A 17,935-nucleotide genomic window follows, 5' to 3' on the forward strand; every position below is an offset into this window, starting at 1 on the left:
GAAGTACGTTTTTGTGTACCTTGGGCAAATAATAGACGCGTGGAATCCTTGGCCTCTCATTAAGCAGGAAATCTGCTTCATGTTTACAGATCCACATCCTCTCTACAGCTTTTGATTTAAATGTTTACCATCTCACTAAGAGAACTGGTAGGGTCTGTTTCTAATTATTTGTAACTCATGTCATCCTGCTATTCTGCAATATAACCTTCTCTGTTTTGGACCACAATGGCCCTACCTTTATCCGAACATCTTGTGATGATCTTTTGATTCTTGGACAGATTGGCTGAGGCCACTTTTTCATGCCTACTTAAATTCTAGAAAGTTTTTTTATGATTCATTTCAAGTCTTTTGATTTATGCCAACAGTCCGCTTTCGAAAAACAATGATTCCGGGGAGTAGGTTGTGGAAGGAGGTACAAAATTGGATGGCTTTCCGAAACCCATGAGTTTGTTAGATGGCCCTATCTCACTCTCTTTGAAGTATTCTTTTATATGAAGCTTTCTCATAAGTGCTTGAATTTAATTCTAAATTGAAAGGGATCATGATGTTTTGTGATCACAAAACCTAATTCCTTTTTCAATGTGTCCTCTTCTATCTCAGTGAGTGTATAGATTGAAAAGTGTAGAGCAAGCATTTCCCGCTCCTTGGTTGTGTCTGTTCCTGCTCTGTTCTGTCCTTATTGCAAAAAAGGTCTGTCTCCCCTTCTTCTACTCCTGTTTCCCGACCTCTTCTGTGGCTGGGTTCCTCTCTTCCTCTTTTATCGTTTTGTCTACTAGTGGAGGGGCCTTCACCAGTACCTTCTTGTTTGCTGCTATCCTCACTTGTACTATAACAGGTTTCCCTGAAACTAACCCTTCGGTTTCTTATGTTGCCTGCCACTTGTGGTACGTACTCAGTCCGATAACCTTCTTGTACGTAGGAAAACACTTTTTCATGTGCGCAGGTAGTAAGACCTTTCCACAATCTTTTGATCCTTTTTGTAGTGGTGGATTGTTTAAATTCAAGCATCTCTTGTTGTAATTCTTCCAATCTCTTTTTATACGTGTCTAGTGATGGGATCTTTTTGCTATCTTCCTCCATCCTTTTTAGGTTTATCTCAATTATTTTAGAGACCTCCTGAACCGTGTTGATGATTGGGACATCGCTCTCAACCATTTGAGAGCTATTTTATTTTTGGCGGGTGAGAGGTCCATTGAAACGAATGGGCATGCAGGAGGCTTGGCGGGTGAGCCAGCTGTTTACAAGGCGGGTGACACCCGCCAAAAGCGTGTGAGTTGAGAGCTATGTTGGGATTACCCAGTCTCTGCCACATTTCTTTGCTATGTAGCTCCATTGGATTTTGAATGTCTCTGCTCTGTAAATAAACATTTGGTGGCAGGTTTCCTCTGAATGAGGGCATTGGTGTTCCTCTCCTGTTCGTTATTGAATAACAAATTACAGGGGGGCGCTGTTGCGCACTGAGAAGATGGCCGCTTAGACCCGAAGCTCCCGCGCCGCCTTTACATCCTGCGCTGATAAATCCGTCCTTGGGCTGGCTGAATCGCTGTAGATTGGTGTGCCGGTTGCGGCCGGGCTCAGGCGTCATCTGTGAAAATTTGAGCCCCCGAGCGGCGCTTCTGAGCCGAATCCTGGTTCCAGGTGAACTTACTCGACACTCGAGGCTTCTGGGCGCTGCGGGCCGCTGCTGGGCGGGGCTTTCTCCTTGGCGCCGGATCCCGTATCCTTCTGTGAGGACGCTCTGGAGACTCGTCGCAGTGCTGGATGGTCTACCCTGCCCCGGTTCTGGCTTTGACCCGACGCTATCCGCCGGACCACCTCTCCTGATTCTGGTATTATCCGACTCTCGCTGGTGCTTGACCCTGACGCTGCCAACGCTCCTCTCTTTTCATTTGGGACACTGAGTCTGCTCCCTGTGGGGTGGGCCGCTACCCTACGGAGATCCGTTGCCAGATCCAATATACGTACAGTGAAGACATAACAATGGGGGAGTCTGGTAAGTCAAACAGAGCCTCTAAGACCCCTGGGGGCAAGAAGAAGGGCCCCATGGACACATTTACCAATACGGCTATCCAAACTGTGGCAACTTGCACGCAGCCAGACGAGGAAGAACAGGTCGAAAGGGATGTGTTGGACAGGGAGGACAAACTGGCCACGCTAGTTCAGAACGGATTTTTGGCTGTGAATACTAAACTGGACGAGATAGCTACCATAGGCTCACTGAAGGCCAGGATCGATAAGGAGAGTGCCCAGGTCACCGAGGCTGAAGGCAGGATAAGTGCTAATGAGGATACGATTGGGCACCACAGACTTGATATATCTTATTTTAAAGACTCGATGAGCAAGTTCCAGAGCAAGTGTGAGGACCTCGAATCCAGGTCCAGAAGAAACAATGTCCGCGTTGTAGGTGTGGCCGAATCCTTCGGCAAGGGCCAGATGGAGAAACAGATGGAAGAACTTTTTAAATCCTTATTTGGGCCTGAGGCACTGTCTGAACACTTCCTTGTTGAGAGGGCGCACCGTACGCTTGCTCCGGCGCCTAACCTGGGGGCGCCACCACGAACCATAATTGCTCGTCTGCTGAACTACAGAGACAGTGACACAATCCTCCGTTTGGCTAGAGAGGCCGGCACATTGCATTACGAGGGAAACCGTATACATATCTATCCTGACTTTTCCGCCTCTGTCCAGGCTAGCAGGCGGTCATATGAACCTGTTAAGAGACTCCTTAGAGAATGGCAGATCAAGTACGCCTTGATGTTCCTGGCCAAAATGAGAATCCAACATGCTGGAAGGTCGCACTTCTTTGAGAACCCATCTGAAGCACTATCCTACATTGAATCTTCTATACCCCTCCCTCCGAGGGGGGAGAAAACTGCCCCGAACAATAGACCCCGGCCGGCGGACTAGGAATCACATGTTTTCATGATTTGGCATTCAGTGGCTTTTTGGCCCTTGTGATGGGAGATAACAGTCAGCCATCTCTTGTATGAGGTGGCGCTGGTTGCCGGGGATGGCGGTCATGTGAGGCAACATGGCTACCCCGGGAGTATTCCACAAGTTTGGGATTGGTCACTGTCGAGTTGGGGTAGACGGTGAGGGTGGTGGGCGGGGTGGGAAGGGGAAAGTTGGGGATTGTTTTCTTCGAACCCCACGGTTTGTAGTTGGATGGTTACCCAGCTGCATGGGTCTCTGTTTCTGGAAAGTTTGTTTGGAAAATGGTTATAAGTTACGGTTGAAACAAGTGGTCTGGAGAGCACTGACATGGTTCATTATGCCTGACTCGACGTCTGAGGGGCTTGGGTTATTATTAACAATTGTTTTGCAAAGTTCTGCTCACGCTTTGAGGGTTAAACTTGTTTCATGGAATGTGAGGGGTCTAAATAATCGTTTGAAGGCCAAGAAGGTGGGAAACTACATGGTCAGGCATGGGGCTCAGATTATTATTCTGCAGGAAACCCATACTGTTGGTTCTGATAATGATCTACTGTTGCCTAGCTGGGGCAAGTCCAGGTTCTGTATCAACTACTCATCCCAGTCCAGGGGGGTCGCTACGCTTATACACCCGAATCTTGGGCTCCGACTCGGAGGCCATAAACTGGACCCTCAGGGTAGGTATGTTCTGGTCTGGGGCACGATCGCTGGTCAGCAGATATTGTTGGTCAACACATATGGGCCAAACATTGATGACCCTGCCTTTTATATGGATGTATACCAACAGATCTCCGCAATAGATATTATTCCTAATATAATCTGGGGAGGGGATTTTAACATTGCTATGGACCCGGGACTGGATAGATCCAGCACGATTATTAGAGCGCCAACCAGGGCTGCCCTCACTATGCAAAGTATCCCTTTGCAGCTCTCCCTAGAGGATGGCTGGCGTGTCCTCCACCCGACTGCGAGGGGATACACGTACTATTCATCAGTTCATGATTCCGAGTCCAGAATCGATTATTGGTTTGTCTCCCCCTCTTTGATCGCAGGAACACAGGCATGTGAAATACTGGCTCGCACGATGTCTGACCATGCCCCTATAACACGAGAGGTCACTTATCATAACTGCCCTAGACCCTCCAGGAGATGGAGGATGCCCGAGGGCTTGCTTAAGGACCGCGGGCGGTGGAGGCACTGCACACTGAGATTTCTGAGTTCCTCGAGATTAACATTGACTCAGTCGATAAATGCTCCACTGTGTGGGAATCCTTCAAGGTTTGGGTCAGGGCTGCGCTATTTTCCAAATCTGTGGGTCTTCTTAAGGGAGTGGGGACTGAGCTAGCCCTGACTGAAGGCAAACTGAAAGTTCTGGAGGACACTTATTCTTGCGCTCATGACAAAGCCTTGTTAGCTGACATACAACAACACCTCCAGGAATTTAACAAACTAGCCTCCAGGGAAGTGCAGTTCATTGCCGCACCAATCCGAGCCCGGAGATATGGAGAGGGCGACAAGGCGGGTAGAACACTCTCTAATCTACTCAAACAGGACAGGCACACTAATCAAATTACCAGCATACAGAAACCCAACGTTGCGGTTTTGGTTAACGAGAACGAGATTAATGCTGAGTTTGCTGGGTTCTATGAGCAATTGTACAAAAATAGAGACACTAAGTCGGCTACTGAGATAGGGGCATACCTTGCGGCATTGTCGATGCCGAAACTCCAAGAGGAGCCCGCCTGACACTGGACCAACCTATCACTGCAGATGAGATTTCTGAGGCGATTAAAGATTTAACGTCTAATAAAGCTCCAAGGTTGGACGGCCTGGGTGCAGAATTCTACAAGGAATACAGCGCTGAGCTTGTTCCATTGTTGCTGCGGGTCAGGGAAGAATCCCTTGAATGTAATATATTGCCTACATCCATGAGAGAGGCTTTGATAACTGTTCTCCCTAAGCCTCGCCGCCCTCCACAGGATATGTTGTCCTATAGACCGCTATCTCTTATTAATACGGATGCCAAAATATTCGCCAAGGTGCTGGCCAACAGGCTTTTACCGGCGGTTCCGACACTCGTTCACCCGGATCAGAATGGGTTTGTCCCCGCTAGATCTACTGCGCTTAACCTGCGTAGGCTATTTGGCATAATGGCCCAGATTGATCCGGGAAGAAACTCTGTGGCCGTTTCATTGGATGCTGAAATGGCCTTCGATTCTGTGTCCGGGGCCTACTTACTAGCAGTACTTGAGGCATTTGGGATAGGCCCGAACTTCATCAGGTACGTGAAGTTGCTTTACACGAAGCCCGGGGCCTGGGTCCTAACCAACAAGGCAATTTCAGATATGTTTCTTCTGGGACGGGGCACTAGGCAGGGCTGCCCGTTTTCACCTATACTATTTGCCCTGACAATAGAACCAATGGCAATAGCGGTCAGGCTTCGACATTCCAACAGGGGGATTAACCTAAAGGGGGCGACCCAGCTGATCTCTCTGTACGCGGACGATACACTCCTGTATATCCGTGAACCGAATATCAACTTAGAGCCTGTGATGGCGGAAATTCAAGAGTTCACTTCATACTCTGGCTACTCCATAAATAAGGATAAATCGGAGGTCTTCCCTCTCACACCGGCAACCGGCTGCCCTAGCTCATTGGGTGGGCTGAAATGGTCTAGTGAATCCATCAGATACTTGGGAATACTTGTGTCACACGGTAAGGATAGGTTATACGCTGATAACCACAACGCCACATTACAGGCCCTAAAGACCAAGCTTCTATTATGGGACCGCCTTCCGATATCCTTGCATGGCAGGGTAGCGGTTCTTAAAATGGTAGTTCTACCTAAACTGCTATACCTTTTTGTAAACATACCGATTTGGCCGGGAAGACTCTTTTTCACTAAACTTAAGTCAATGGCTACAGCCTTCCTTTGGCATGGGGAGACTCCCAGAATTGGGTGGGGAAAAATAACTGAACCATACTCGTCGGGCGGCCTGGCGGCCCCAGACTTTGAATTATGTTATTATGTGTCCTAGGCCCAGTTCTCTAAGTATTGGTATTCCAGGGATGGCGGCCTGCCGCATGTTGATGTAGAGGAACTCACTACCGCTCCCACGAACATACAGTCCGTAATATTTGATGCCCACTATAAGGACATGTGTGATTTCAACCCGGTAGTTGTACTGTTAAGGCCTGGAGGGCAATATTTGGGAAACTGGGATTGTCGACCCTGTATAACCCAGAGGTCTCTCTCTGGAACTACCCTGGTATCCCTCCGACACATGATGTTTGTCTACGATCAGCCTGGGACCCGGGGGACGAGATGCGCCTGGGAGATATGTTCATTGAGGGGAAATTCGCAGCCCTTCAGCCGATAACTGGTGCGCTCGGCAGAGGCCCACTAAGGGTACTGCAGTACTACCGTATGAGATCGGCTTTCCAAAAACACTGGGCAACCTTCCCTGATGAACCCCCTACACACCCCTGCGTTCAGATGATCACGGCCGGGGACCGCTTGAAGGTGTCCAGCCTATATGCCATAGTACAGACACTCTCACCAACAGCTAATCTGAGCAGAGATAAATGGGAAAGAGATCTCCAGATGATAAAACTTGGGACAGGTACTGCTCTCTCACCAAGAAGGTTTCCTTAAACGCCGGACTACGAGTGATCCAGTTTAAAATCCTTAACAGGTTGCACTACACCCCTGCCAAAATAGCCAAGTTCGCTTCTGATGCCCCGTGTCAATGCCCCAAATGCAAAACAGATTATGCGGGCTCGTTCCACGTGTATTGGAGCTGCCCGGTGGTGACTGGGTTCTGGAGGGAGGTGGCAGATGTACTTGATGAAATCACACAAATCCCCCCGGTGTTGCTTCCACAGAAATACTTATTTGGGGATATAGGAAAGTGCTCCGAAAAGATCAGAAGACTATTTAATGTCACATGTGCAGTGGCCAAAAAATGTATTCTGCAACAATGGAAAAACCCGGCACCAGCCACTATGAAACAGTACCTTCGGGAGCTGGTCTATGTGAATAAGGCTGAAGAACAGTTTGTCCACACATGCCCTTCTGTGAGGACAAGGACATTTGGGGTCCCCTCAGAATGTTTCTTTGTGATATGATCCCTGATGATGACAGTGGTGTTTAGACTCGATTCCCCTGGTTGATTCAGGTTATATGTACTGCTACCTCTCTATTTCCGTATTAATGTTGATTTTAATTCGTACGATGCTGCTGGTACTGTGTTTGTGTTTCCGAACCACTAATACAAAAGAGTTTTAACAAAATAACAAATTACTTCTTAGCATCAAGGCCACTAACTATTTAAGAAGACTGCTATACAAGATCACCTTACAAAACAGTGATTCACGCAAATGTTTCTTTTCCTCAAGTAATTGTACCTAATGCTGCAGAGCTTTTCGGATTTATGTGATTTTTTCTGAATATATTTCTCCTACTGGAGATTTCAGCGAACCCATTTCCCCGAAAAACCATGTCTTCTTTTTAATTATTTATTTAATGCCGGTGGAGACTCCTTCAGCCCTCCTAACTCTTCCCCACCCTAACTTATACCCTTACCTCAGACCCCACCTAATATACCTTACACATATACCATTTCCCCTACCATTTTCAGTTAAATGGATTCGGTGAAATCACATTAGGGGAAATGGTATTCGAATAAATCTGCAGTAACACAGTTTTTCCAGATACCATCTAAAATGTGCTTGAGAGTAAATGTTATAAAGAATTTTTACTTTTTGATGTCTTTCAGCTTGCAACGGTCTGTGACGTTTTTGTTGAAAACTACATTCCTGGGAAGCTGGCTGAAATGGGCCTTGGATACGAAGCCATTAGCAGGGTGGCTCCTCACATTGTATATTGTTCAATAACAGGTATTGTAACCAAGTTGTCTAACTTGCAAAGAAAAAAGTGTCTACTTAGCATGGGTTATAGAGATTAGTGAGTCCATGATTAGTTCATTGACCATGGCTCCTTTTGAAAATTGCAGATTGCAATGCTTCAAAGCACAGTCAGTCAAGCATCTAGTGCTCATTAGACTGGAGCATCACAAAACTATGTAAAATGGGCCAGCATAAATTGTATAATTCTGCCGTTTTATGCAAGTGGAATGGCAAGTGCCACAAAGGTCCCTTCAGCTATTGCTCCTTGGCTTTCTGGCATTGCTTTTTGTATTGATTACAGGGACTCTTTCGAATATGAATAAACTGCACGGCTTGTACAACTGGACAGTTTGCAAGTACTGCTGAATATGATTGTGCATGAAGACCTACATCCCCAAGTTCTGTTGTAATCTGCCCACCGATGGCATCCTGCATAACATTAGCGAATAAGCACTGCACGATTTGTTTCTAGGTCAAACTATCTCAGTGCTTCCTTGATAGCTCTCAACGCTTTTTGCAAATGTCTTATTTCACCTACCAATCATGATGTCATGACCACTTATGCTTTATAACGTAGATATCAATTTATGAAATTCCTTAAGGTTGTACGAATTCCAATATAGTAACGTATGCACACTAGTTAATTCATTTTAAATTTTTAAAATTGTATTCCCTTTTCTTCTATTGATGATCCACATTTCCATAATTATGGAATTAAGTACACGCTACATTATAAACATTACCCACAATGAAGAAAGATACTATTATATATTATATATCTGAAAAGCAAAGCTGTTTGCTGCCACACAATGTTCCTCATGTACATTAAGGTGAAAAGAAATATTTAGAGCAGAAAGGTAACTACAGAATGTTTAACTGAGTTGGACCGTGCCACAGGTTATACGTTTTCTGGAATACGTTTCCACAGCTGGTCATTCACATTTATGATTGTGAAAGTAAAATGTCAATATGCAGCAATTGGCTATCCTGAATCTTCTCGAGAACTTGGCTTGCTAATTTTCGGGGCATTTCACCAACAACATTCTAAGCCAACAACTCCTGCCTCCTGCTTCTGATCATCATTCTCCACAGTGCAATGACTCTCCACTCAAGTGTGCCTAGTGAGTGAAAAGTAATGTCGATGCGTAAGCAAGCAAGACAAACAGAAAGAAACAATGAAAGGTCAAAGGTTTTGGACTACAACATCCATCAATCCTAGCCAGTATATCCAATGCAAAAGGGATTATGGGGGGATTTAGTAAAAACAATTGGTAGAGCCAAAGGTTGCAGAACCTTTTCAGGCTTTACGTTTCCTGCAATGTCATTGGTTGTCTGAGAATGATGTTCAAATTATTTTATTTAGCCTTCTTAGTACTGAGTGATATCCTTTCCTTTGACTTCCTCAGCCATATAATCCCCTCACCCCAATAGTCTGTGGTTTATGTAGATTTCGTTTTAGGTACCACTTTTTCAAGATTTGGACACTTTGATTTATTCATGACTGTCATGCAACACTTGCAGCCATTATTCGGTCTGCAGTCTTTTGGGAAATATAAGGCCCATTTTACTGTGTTCGTATTGGCTTCCTGTTCCGGATAGGAGACACTTTGAGATATGGCATTACCAGTCAAGGGCATCATCATCAGCCAAGGGTGAAAATACACGATTTCCAAAGGAACTTTTATGATAATTGCTAATCAAAGATCAATGTTAATTTGTTATCCAGTGCTTAATAAGGTCTCCTTGTTATGATCTGAGGTCCACGTGGATTATAATGCTGCAGTAGCTGCCATCAAATCAGCTCTTAGGACAGTAATTGCTTGGACAATGGCAGCCACCGGGTCCCCGGCGGAGGCATCCATAATCCTGTGGGCGGTGGCTTCTCAGTCTGTTATGATCTGAGTTCCACGTGGATTATAATGCCTCCGTCCCCAAGCACCAGTCAGAGAAGAGCTATACTACTCGCTGACCGGTTATTGGGGCCGCAGGAGATGGGCAGGAACAGGAGGCACCGGGTCCCGGGTGGCTGAAAAGAAAGGCAGGGTTAGAATGCAAGTATAAGGTTACCACAATGAATAACAGGAGAGTAATAAACACCTACCCCAAGGATAACCGGTGGTAGCGTGGAACCTAACTGTTCCCACCTGAAGTTGCTGAGATAGGGTGGAGATCTTGAGTCTGGGGAAGCAGTGAGTAGGGCAGTACCAGAAGTGTTCCAGGAGTTGTGGGAAATTCACAACTAGTTAGTCCCAAGGGTAAACAAATACAAAGGTAAATCCAGGCAGCAGTCCGGTAAGGCAGTCCAAGGGTCAAAACAGCTCCAGGGTACAAGGTTTAGTGGGCAAGTCCGAAAGGCAATCCAGGTAACCAAAGCAAGGCCAAAGAATCTGTGAAATCCAGCAAGAGGGGCTCAATTATAGCTACTAGCTGATGAAAACAGCTGAGAAGCACTGAGGAAGCAGACCAGCACTCTTTTTCAAGCGTCTTACCGGGTCACGTGACTGCCCACCTGGTCACGTGACTGATTCCTACATTGCTTCCGGGTCACGTGACGCTAGTCGGTTCACGTGACCCCTTGTTGTGGAGTGTCAGGTTCTTGCGGTGCCCGTGTAGTCGGAGGGCACCCCTGCATGTCCGCAAGTACCAGGGCAAACCCAGGACAGGCGGGGGCAGAGGCGCCAAGGACGCCACAAGGAGCGGCGTGCCGCCAAGGATCGAGCAAAAGGGACCCGCGGTCCGTGCGAGCGCTGAGGCCCCAACAAGGAAGGTAAGGGGGCAGAGGCGTGCAGTGAGAAGGAAGGCATGACAGAGCCCCCCCCCCCCAAGGCAACATGTCCTCGTGGGCTGAGAGGATTATCCCTGTGTAAAAGAGCAACTAGCAAAGGGGCATGAACCTGACTGGCGGGCTCCCAGGACCTTTCCTCCGGACCATACCCCAACCAATCTATCAGATACTGAAGACAACCCCGAATGACACGAGATCCAAGAATAGCACTGACCTCGTATCAACATAGTTACCCGTGGCTCCAGAATCGATGACCAGTCGCACCTGATGTTTGATGTTACCAGCTGAAATCAGAACAGCCGAGAGAGACAAAGGTTGCAATTCTTGTGACAAGGGAGGGGGCATAGTGTGCTGCATTGGCAGGCTCGTCCGTGCCCCCTGCTCTAGGGACGAGCCTTCAGAAAACCTGTGGATCGTTGTTTGGGCCGTCTGGGACACTATTTAACAAAATGGCCATTCAGGCCGCAGTAGAAGCAGGCGTTGGCTTGTCTGCGTCTTTCTCTCTCGGTAGGGGATATGGGACTGCGGACACCCCCGATTTGCATGGGCTCACTGGGTGGTTCGGACACAGTAGGATGTGAGGAAAATAAGGGATTGAGTCTTTTGGATTACGTCTTTCTTTCAGAGTGTCTGGCATCTACTTGTAATGCTAAATCCACTAATTCAAGGTATTGTCTAGGGAGTGAGGGAACTGCAGCAAGGGCATCTTTCATGTGATCGCTTAGTCCTTTATAGAAAACAACCGCTTTCTTTTCTTCTGACCAGGCCGTCTCGACTGATAATTGATTAAATCGTGTTATGTATTTGATTAGGGTGGTTTTTCCTTGTATTAAATCAAGGAGTTCCAGGTCACGGGTCTGTGCCTTGTGGCGTGTGTCAAACACCCTAGTCATTTCTGCTACTAGCCTGTCAAAGTCATACAACACAGGGCTATCGTTTTCCAACAATGGGTTGGCCCAAGTGGCGGCTATGCCCGTTAGATGGGACAAAGTGAAAGCAGCTTTGGTGGTGGAATTGGGGAAGGCTTGTGAGCGGCACAAAAAGTGTAACTTACTTTGATTTAGGAAGGTGCAAAACCTCCAGGGGTCACCATGGAATTTCTCGGGGGCGGCTAATGGGAAGGGTGTAGGTACATAGAGCGGGGTTGGAGCGGTTGGTGGTGCGGGGCGTTCTGGCTGGGAAGGGGCGTCCCCAAATTCCTCATCAGGAGGTAGGGCATGTCTTTTTCGCTTTGTATTGTCTAATCGCTGATGGATGGCTGCAGTAGCTGCCATCAAATCAGCTCTTAGGACAGTGATTGCTTGGACAATGGCAGCCACCGGGTCCCCGGCGGAGGCATCCATAATCCTGTGGGCGGTGGCTTCTCAGTCTGTTATGATCTGAGTTCCACGTGGATTATAATGCCTCCGTCCCCAAGCACCAGTCAGAGAAGAGCTATACTACTCGCTGACCGGTTATTGGGGCCGCAGGAGATGGGCAGGAACAGGAGGCCCCGGGTCCCGGGTGGCTGAAAAGAAAGGCAGGGTTAGAATGCAAGTATAAGGTTTCCACAATGAATAATGGCGAACAGGAGAGTAATAAACACCTAACCCAAGGATAACCGGTGCTAGCGTGGAACCTAACTGTTCCCACCTGAATGAATGGAGAGCAGGATACTGTCAGTCAAAGTTGCTGAGATAGGGCGGAGTACTTGAGTCTGGGGAAGCAGTGAGTAGGGCAGTACCAGAAGTGTTCCAGGAGTTGTGGGAAATCACAACTAGTTAGTCCAAAGGGTAAACAAATCCAAAGGTAAATCCAGGCAGCAGTCCGGTAAGGCAGTCCAAGGGTCAAAACAGCTCCAGGGTACAAGGTTCAGTGTGCAAGTCCAAAAGGCAATCCAGGTAACCAAAGCAAGGCCAAAGAATATGTGAAATCCAGCAAGAGGGGCTCAATGATAGCTACTAGCCGATGAAAACAGCTGAGAAGCACTGAGGAAGCGGACCGACGCTCTTTTTCCAGCATCTTACCGGGTCATGTGACTGCCCACCTGGTCACGTGACCGATTCCTACATTGCTTCTGGGTCACGAGACCGCTAGTCGGTCCACGTGACCCCTTGTTGTGGAGCATCATGTTCTTCGGGTGCCCGTGTAGTCTGAGTGCACCCCTGTGCGTCCGCAAGCGCCAGGGCAAACCCCAGGACAGGCGGGGGCAGAGGCGCCAAGGACGCCACCAGGAGCGGCGTGCTGCCGAGGACCGAGCGGAAGGGACCCGCGGTCCGTGTGAGCGCCCAGGCCCCAGCAAGGAAGGTAATGGAGCAGAGGCTTGCGGTGACAAGGAAGGCATGACGCTCCTTTCAAGACTAAAGGCTACTTCCACGTAGCCTAAGTTTTCACAAATGGTTTTGTTATTGGTGCAATTTGCCACAGGCGTTATCTGACCTTCCTGTTGCATGGTTCATTAAGCTTTCAACTCTGTCTAGGTGAATTCATTGCATGACAAGCTACCCAGTGTGTCCAGCACAGCAAACTAAGGATATGGGGTTATCATTTTAAATAAATGGCACTTTGTCACATTTTCACTGTGTATCCAGTGTACACTGCACAAGTGCATTTTTTTCTAGAAATTCACAAAACAAGACATGATCAGATTTGTGATGATAATAATGTGTTATTTATATAGCGCCTTTATCCAAAGTGCTTTACAGAGCACATATTTTACATACAATATCACCCAACCGAAATTGGTACTCCTATATCGACCTTGGAAGGATGAAAGGCTGATAGTTGGCCTTACTGGGATTCGAACTTGTGACCTGCAGATCAGCAAGCTCTCAACCCTGTGAGTTATATTACATGCTGATCGAAAGAGAGCAGCATTAACGGTGTTTGCAAAAGGGTCACTTATGAAAACTGCTTACTTCTGAAAATGTAATGTGTGCCATGACTCCTTGGTAAAAGCAGGCTACATTCCAGATTTACCACGTTCACACTATGCCTAGAACGACTGCCAGAACAAAACTACATGCAGCAAAATGTGTCAACCTCTAACAACGGCATGACGTTCATCCTAGTATTGGTGAAGTTAAGTGAAGCTACTTGCACTGAAATGAGACGGCAGAAAGGTGCTTTCTTTGTCACAAGGGTCAGCTGTCTCCGCCTACTGCTTAGCACTCTTTGTGCCATCACTTATCAATACGTCAGTACCTAGGCCACTAAAACAATCAGTTGATGTCAAGTGACTCCTGAAGGAGATGTTGGCCAGAGGTGGAGATGTATTGATAGAGCTGCCACCGGACCTCCAGTAAATATTAGTTGTATAGTCACTTAAGCCATGAAAGCATGGTTGTCATTGTGTGCATGGGGGACCCAAACCAAGTGAAGGTTTTTTTCATGCCTAAAAAGAATGAATGAGAGCAATGACTGGAACCAACAACTGTCCTCGTCCTCGCATTGTTACCATGTGCCTTGTTACATTCACCCTGCTGCATATTAAAAAATATATACAAAAATATTTTTAAATAAAGTTCCTATGTAAAGTTTTTGAGCAAATGAGGCTGAAAGTAAAACATTTCGAGCACTGTGAGGCATCCATTTTTGAAATGAATGAGCCACCACTGTTCATGTTAAGCTCTGCTCTGGCGGCAATAATCAAGCAAAAGCCCCTTACTGGGAGCTTTTGCTTAGTACTGCCAGAGCAGAGCTTAACATGAAGAGAAGAGGCCGCCTTGACTTTCATTTTACGTTTTCTGCACTCCCTAAACCCAGGGAAGCATAGAAAACATCAAATGAAAGGGACAGCAATTATGAATATTTCGCCGGCCGCCGGCGGAGTTTTCATGTACCGGCAAACATGGAGCCCGGGAGACTTAAAAAGAATGCACCAGCAATTATAAATACAATGCAGCATATGATTATTTGGCGGTAAGTACGGAATGGATTGAGATTGCATATTGTTGTTGTGAGCTAGGAGGGGATTGTGTTGATATTGACAAAATTGAGAGGGAGAGGGGGTGTAAAAAGGAGAGACATTTTGGGAGTGTTTTGAAACTGCGATTGAAAATATTTGGTAAGTTGAGTTTATATTATTATAATGGCGGATACCCCCATTGTCATTTGTGTAAGTCGCTTCCCCAGTATAAACAAAAAAGGTTAAGGTACCATGTGCAATGGGTCAAAGACACAGCTGGCAAAATAGTGCAGCAGTGGCCTCAAGAAGGGAGCCATTCGAAGCTTCTGCTGCATTGTGCACACATATTTACATGCCACAAATAAGGGAAGGTAATTACAGAGCAGAATCAGCATACTCAATTTGTGGAAACTATTTCAGTAGGAGCAGCTGGTCAAAAAAGAAAGTATAAGTAGATGGGATAATGAAATGCTTGTGAAGCCCACAGTCCCCCGCACCCCTCCGCAATCATGTCCTCTGTACTCGCCCATGTCAGGATTATATCCATTGCAAGCTGCTGCAGGCTACAGGAACCCCCGATATGTGCCCCTGGAGATGGTAGGTAACGATAAGGAAAGGAAAAAGGAAAGGGGCACAAAAGGTACATTGACAGAGCGCATAGAACATAAGCAGCACAGTTTAGAAACGCAGCTAAAGGAAGCGAAAGAAGAGTTGAAAAGAGTGAAAAGCATAAAGGGAGGGGTCAAGAAACAGCAGTTGTGCCAGACAAGTGGGTGGGAGGACAGATATTATTTAAAATAGAACAGAATACCGACAATGACAATGTGTAATGGCCTTGGAGAAGGTGGATGAGCATGGAAGAAAAGGAGAAGTGTATCAGAGGGATGTAAATGCCAGTATTGATGGAAGAGCGGTGGAAAATGCAAGAGGGCTTCCTACCAGAATACCAGATCTCAAATTATTTAGATTATTTTTTAGGCATCAAATCAAACCTTATTTTTCAGGTTTAAACAGCACACAAATTATTTGAGCACCCTCTTAACATTTCTATTGTGTCGAAAGGTTTTTACTTCAGTAGTTTTTATATATATTATTTTATAAAAAAAACACACACAGTCACATTGTTATTTGCAAAGTAAGGCAAAATGTGGTAGCCCATACAGGGACAATCAAATGTGAAAAGACTCAGGATGTAAGTGACAAACAAGAAAACTAGCTACAGTGGTTCTTAAAAACAACACAACTTAATTGTGAGATAGTCCAAGGTCGAAGAAACAACACTGCGTTCCAGCGGGGTTAGGAGTACCGCCTTCTTCAGGACCAATAAACCTGATGTGAATTAAATGGTTGAAGAAGAGAGAAAGGAAGATTTATCATAGACTAGGCCGTAGCCTGATAATAGAAAATTCCCCATATAACAGTGACAGGCGCTGAATATCTCACCAATTTCCTTAGGGTTCTAGCACATACCCGAAGTGAATTTGGATGCCAGCATCTTTAGGCGTCTTGTAGGCGTCTTATAGGTACATTGGTGCCGATAAGCCAGTCCTTATGTAGGGTGGAATCTAATTTGGCCCATAATGTGGTTCTCTGTAGTTGAAAAAAGGAGAGAAAAATACAAGGGTCTTTTTTAGAAAGTTATTTTTGGCTGAAAAAGAAAGGGGTTTAAAGACAACCTTAAATTCACGGCACTAATGGTAGAAGCATTACTACATAGAAAGTTTGAATATCTCTAAAGACTTACAGTCAGCGATTTTCACAGGAAAGTATGCCCATCATTGGCAGCACTGCAGTTAGGTGATCTATTTTTCCTTTTTTATTCCAATATATTAATTTGTGGTTTGCCAGAAAATGGCAAGATTAAAATGAGACAGGAGGGGGAGAGGCTATCATTAAATTGCAACAGTGGTTGCTGTGGGGCGGGCATAGTATAGGAATATAATTACGTACCTGGTTGTGCTAGTCTACCTGGGAACCAAAGTGTAGAAGTTCCATTAGTAGTTTATGATCGGGTTACCAGCAAGAGGCGCGAATGCGGCGTGTGGTAGGGTGTAAAGACTGGAGGGGGGGTCTGTACTTCTGCTCTCTATATGGTAGTGGAGAGGCACAGAGCACCCCAGCCAATATTCTATATTATTGGTACATGGTCGAGCAATCAAGGCCTAGCTTCTCAGGAGGTGATGCAGGCTGGTTCTTAAGCACAGTGTAGTCCCCAAACCCCCACAAAGGAATGTCCACACACTGTATTAGTTAAAACGCAGTCTTTATATAATTAATATTCAAGGTTATGTACACTATCACAATAACTCACTTTGTACTCAGAAAATCTACAATGGCAAATATATACAGTTCTAAAGTGGTACCACAATTATTATCAGATCTCATTAAAATGCATCAACTATACTCTGGTCAAATGTCACACCGATCACTTAATAAAGGCAACCAACAATAGACATAGGAGGAAAGCAGTGGGTTAGAACAATTGGCAGAATACTGGCCCCTACCACTAGACACAGTCCTGTGTGGAGATCACCCCAGCTGGGCAACCTGTAAAGTAAAAATATATCACAAGCCCAGTCTATATATTGTTCTCTGAGTCTTATTTCCTTCTATAATAGTTCTACAACCCCAATGTACCTGGAATAGCAGAGTTCGTCATTGGGTCATCGATCCTTCTTGAGCAGTTCCCTTTAAGGCAGAAGCCATGGATCGTTGAGATACCACGAGGAAAAAAGGGTTGAACGATGATAGTGAGGTGGCAGCTTCGTTCCTAGCGGTGCTCGTCGACGATGGAGCATTGGCATCCTGCAAGGAAGAGGCGTGCGGGGCACCTCAGTGACGATAGTTCAGGACCGCAAAGAGATTGTGAAGAACTGTGGCCCAGCAAGGGCGTCGAGTAGTCCGGCGTCTCTACGGTCGTCAGGTGGCGGGAAACCCACCGGCGGATGCTCCTCGGCGCGTCGGTGGCCTCGACTTTCTCTGGCGGGACAAATCGGTCGACGATGCAGGCGAGAGCGTCCTGGGATCAAAAGTTCTTAGACAACGGGAGCCCGGTGGCTCTGGTTGGCGATGGCTATCGTCGACGGGCGTTTCTCTTCGGGATTCTGCGGCAGTCCCCGTCTCCGGTCGGCAGCCTGTCGTAGGTCTGTCTACCAGGGAGCTTTGGCAAAGATCAGCTGGTGCATGATGGTAGCTCGGGAAGAGGGTGCCTTACCATGTCCTCTGTGAGTCTGTCCCTGCAGACACAGCAGCTTTCAGATTGATGAAGAAGGGCAACAGCTATTCTTCTCTTCCAGCAGGGCTTCAAGGTCAAGCTTCAGGTTTGCTCCAGTTAATCGTCATCGTGAACTTCAGCTTCTGAACACAAATTCTAGCAGTGAGAGGCCCCCAGATATACTAGATGATCTCCCATTCATTCTGCTGCG

The 17,935-nt window shown here is 46.5% G+C and overlaps 1 protein-coding gene across 3 annotated transcripts in view; it reads left to right on the forward strand.

Annotated features, from left to right (window-relative positions):
* SUGCT (succinyl-CoA:glutarate-CoA transferase) overlaps window positions 1-17,935 on the forward strand; it is a 2,028,246-nt gene that overhangs the window by 439,959 nt on the left and 1,570,352 nt on the right. For all 3 annotated transcript variants that reach the window (XM_069613297.1, XM_069613296.1, XM_069613298.1), the window contains exon 6: window positions 7,710-7,830. In XM_069613297.1, the coding sequence (XP_069469398.1) occupies window positions 7,710-7,830 (121 nt within the window). The remainder of the gene's footprint in view (window positions 1-7,709; window positions 7,831-17,935) is intronic.

Source organism: Ambystoma mexicanum, chromosome 5p (assembly GCF_040938575.1).
Source record: "Ambystoma mexicanum isolate Mex_15411 chromosome 5p, UKY_AmexF1_1, whole genome shotgun sequence".
Classification (NCBI taxonomy): Eukaryota; Metazoa; Chordata; class Amphibia; order Caudata; family Ambystomatidae; genus Ambystoma; species Ambystoma mexicanum.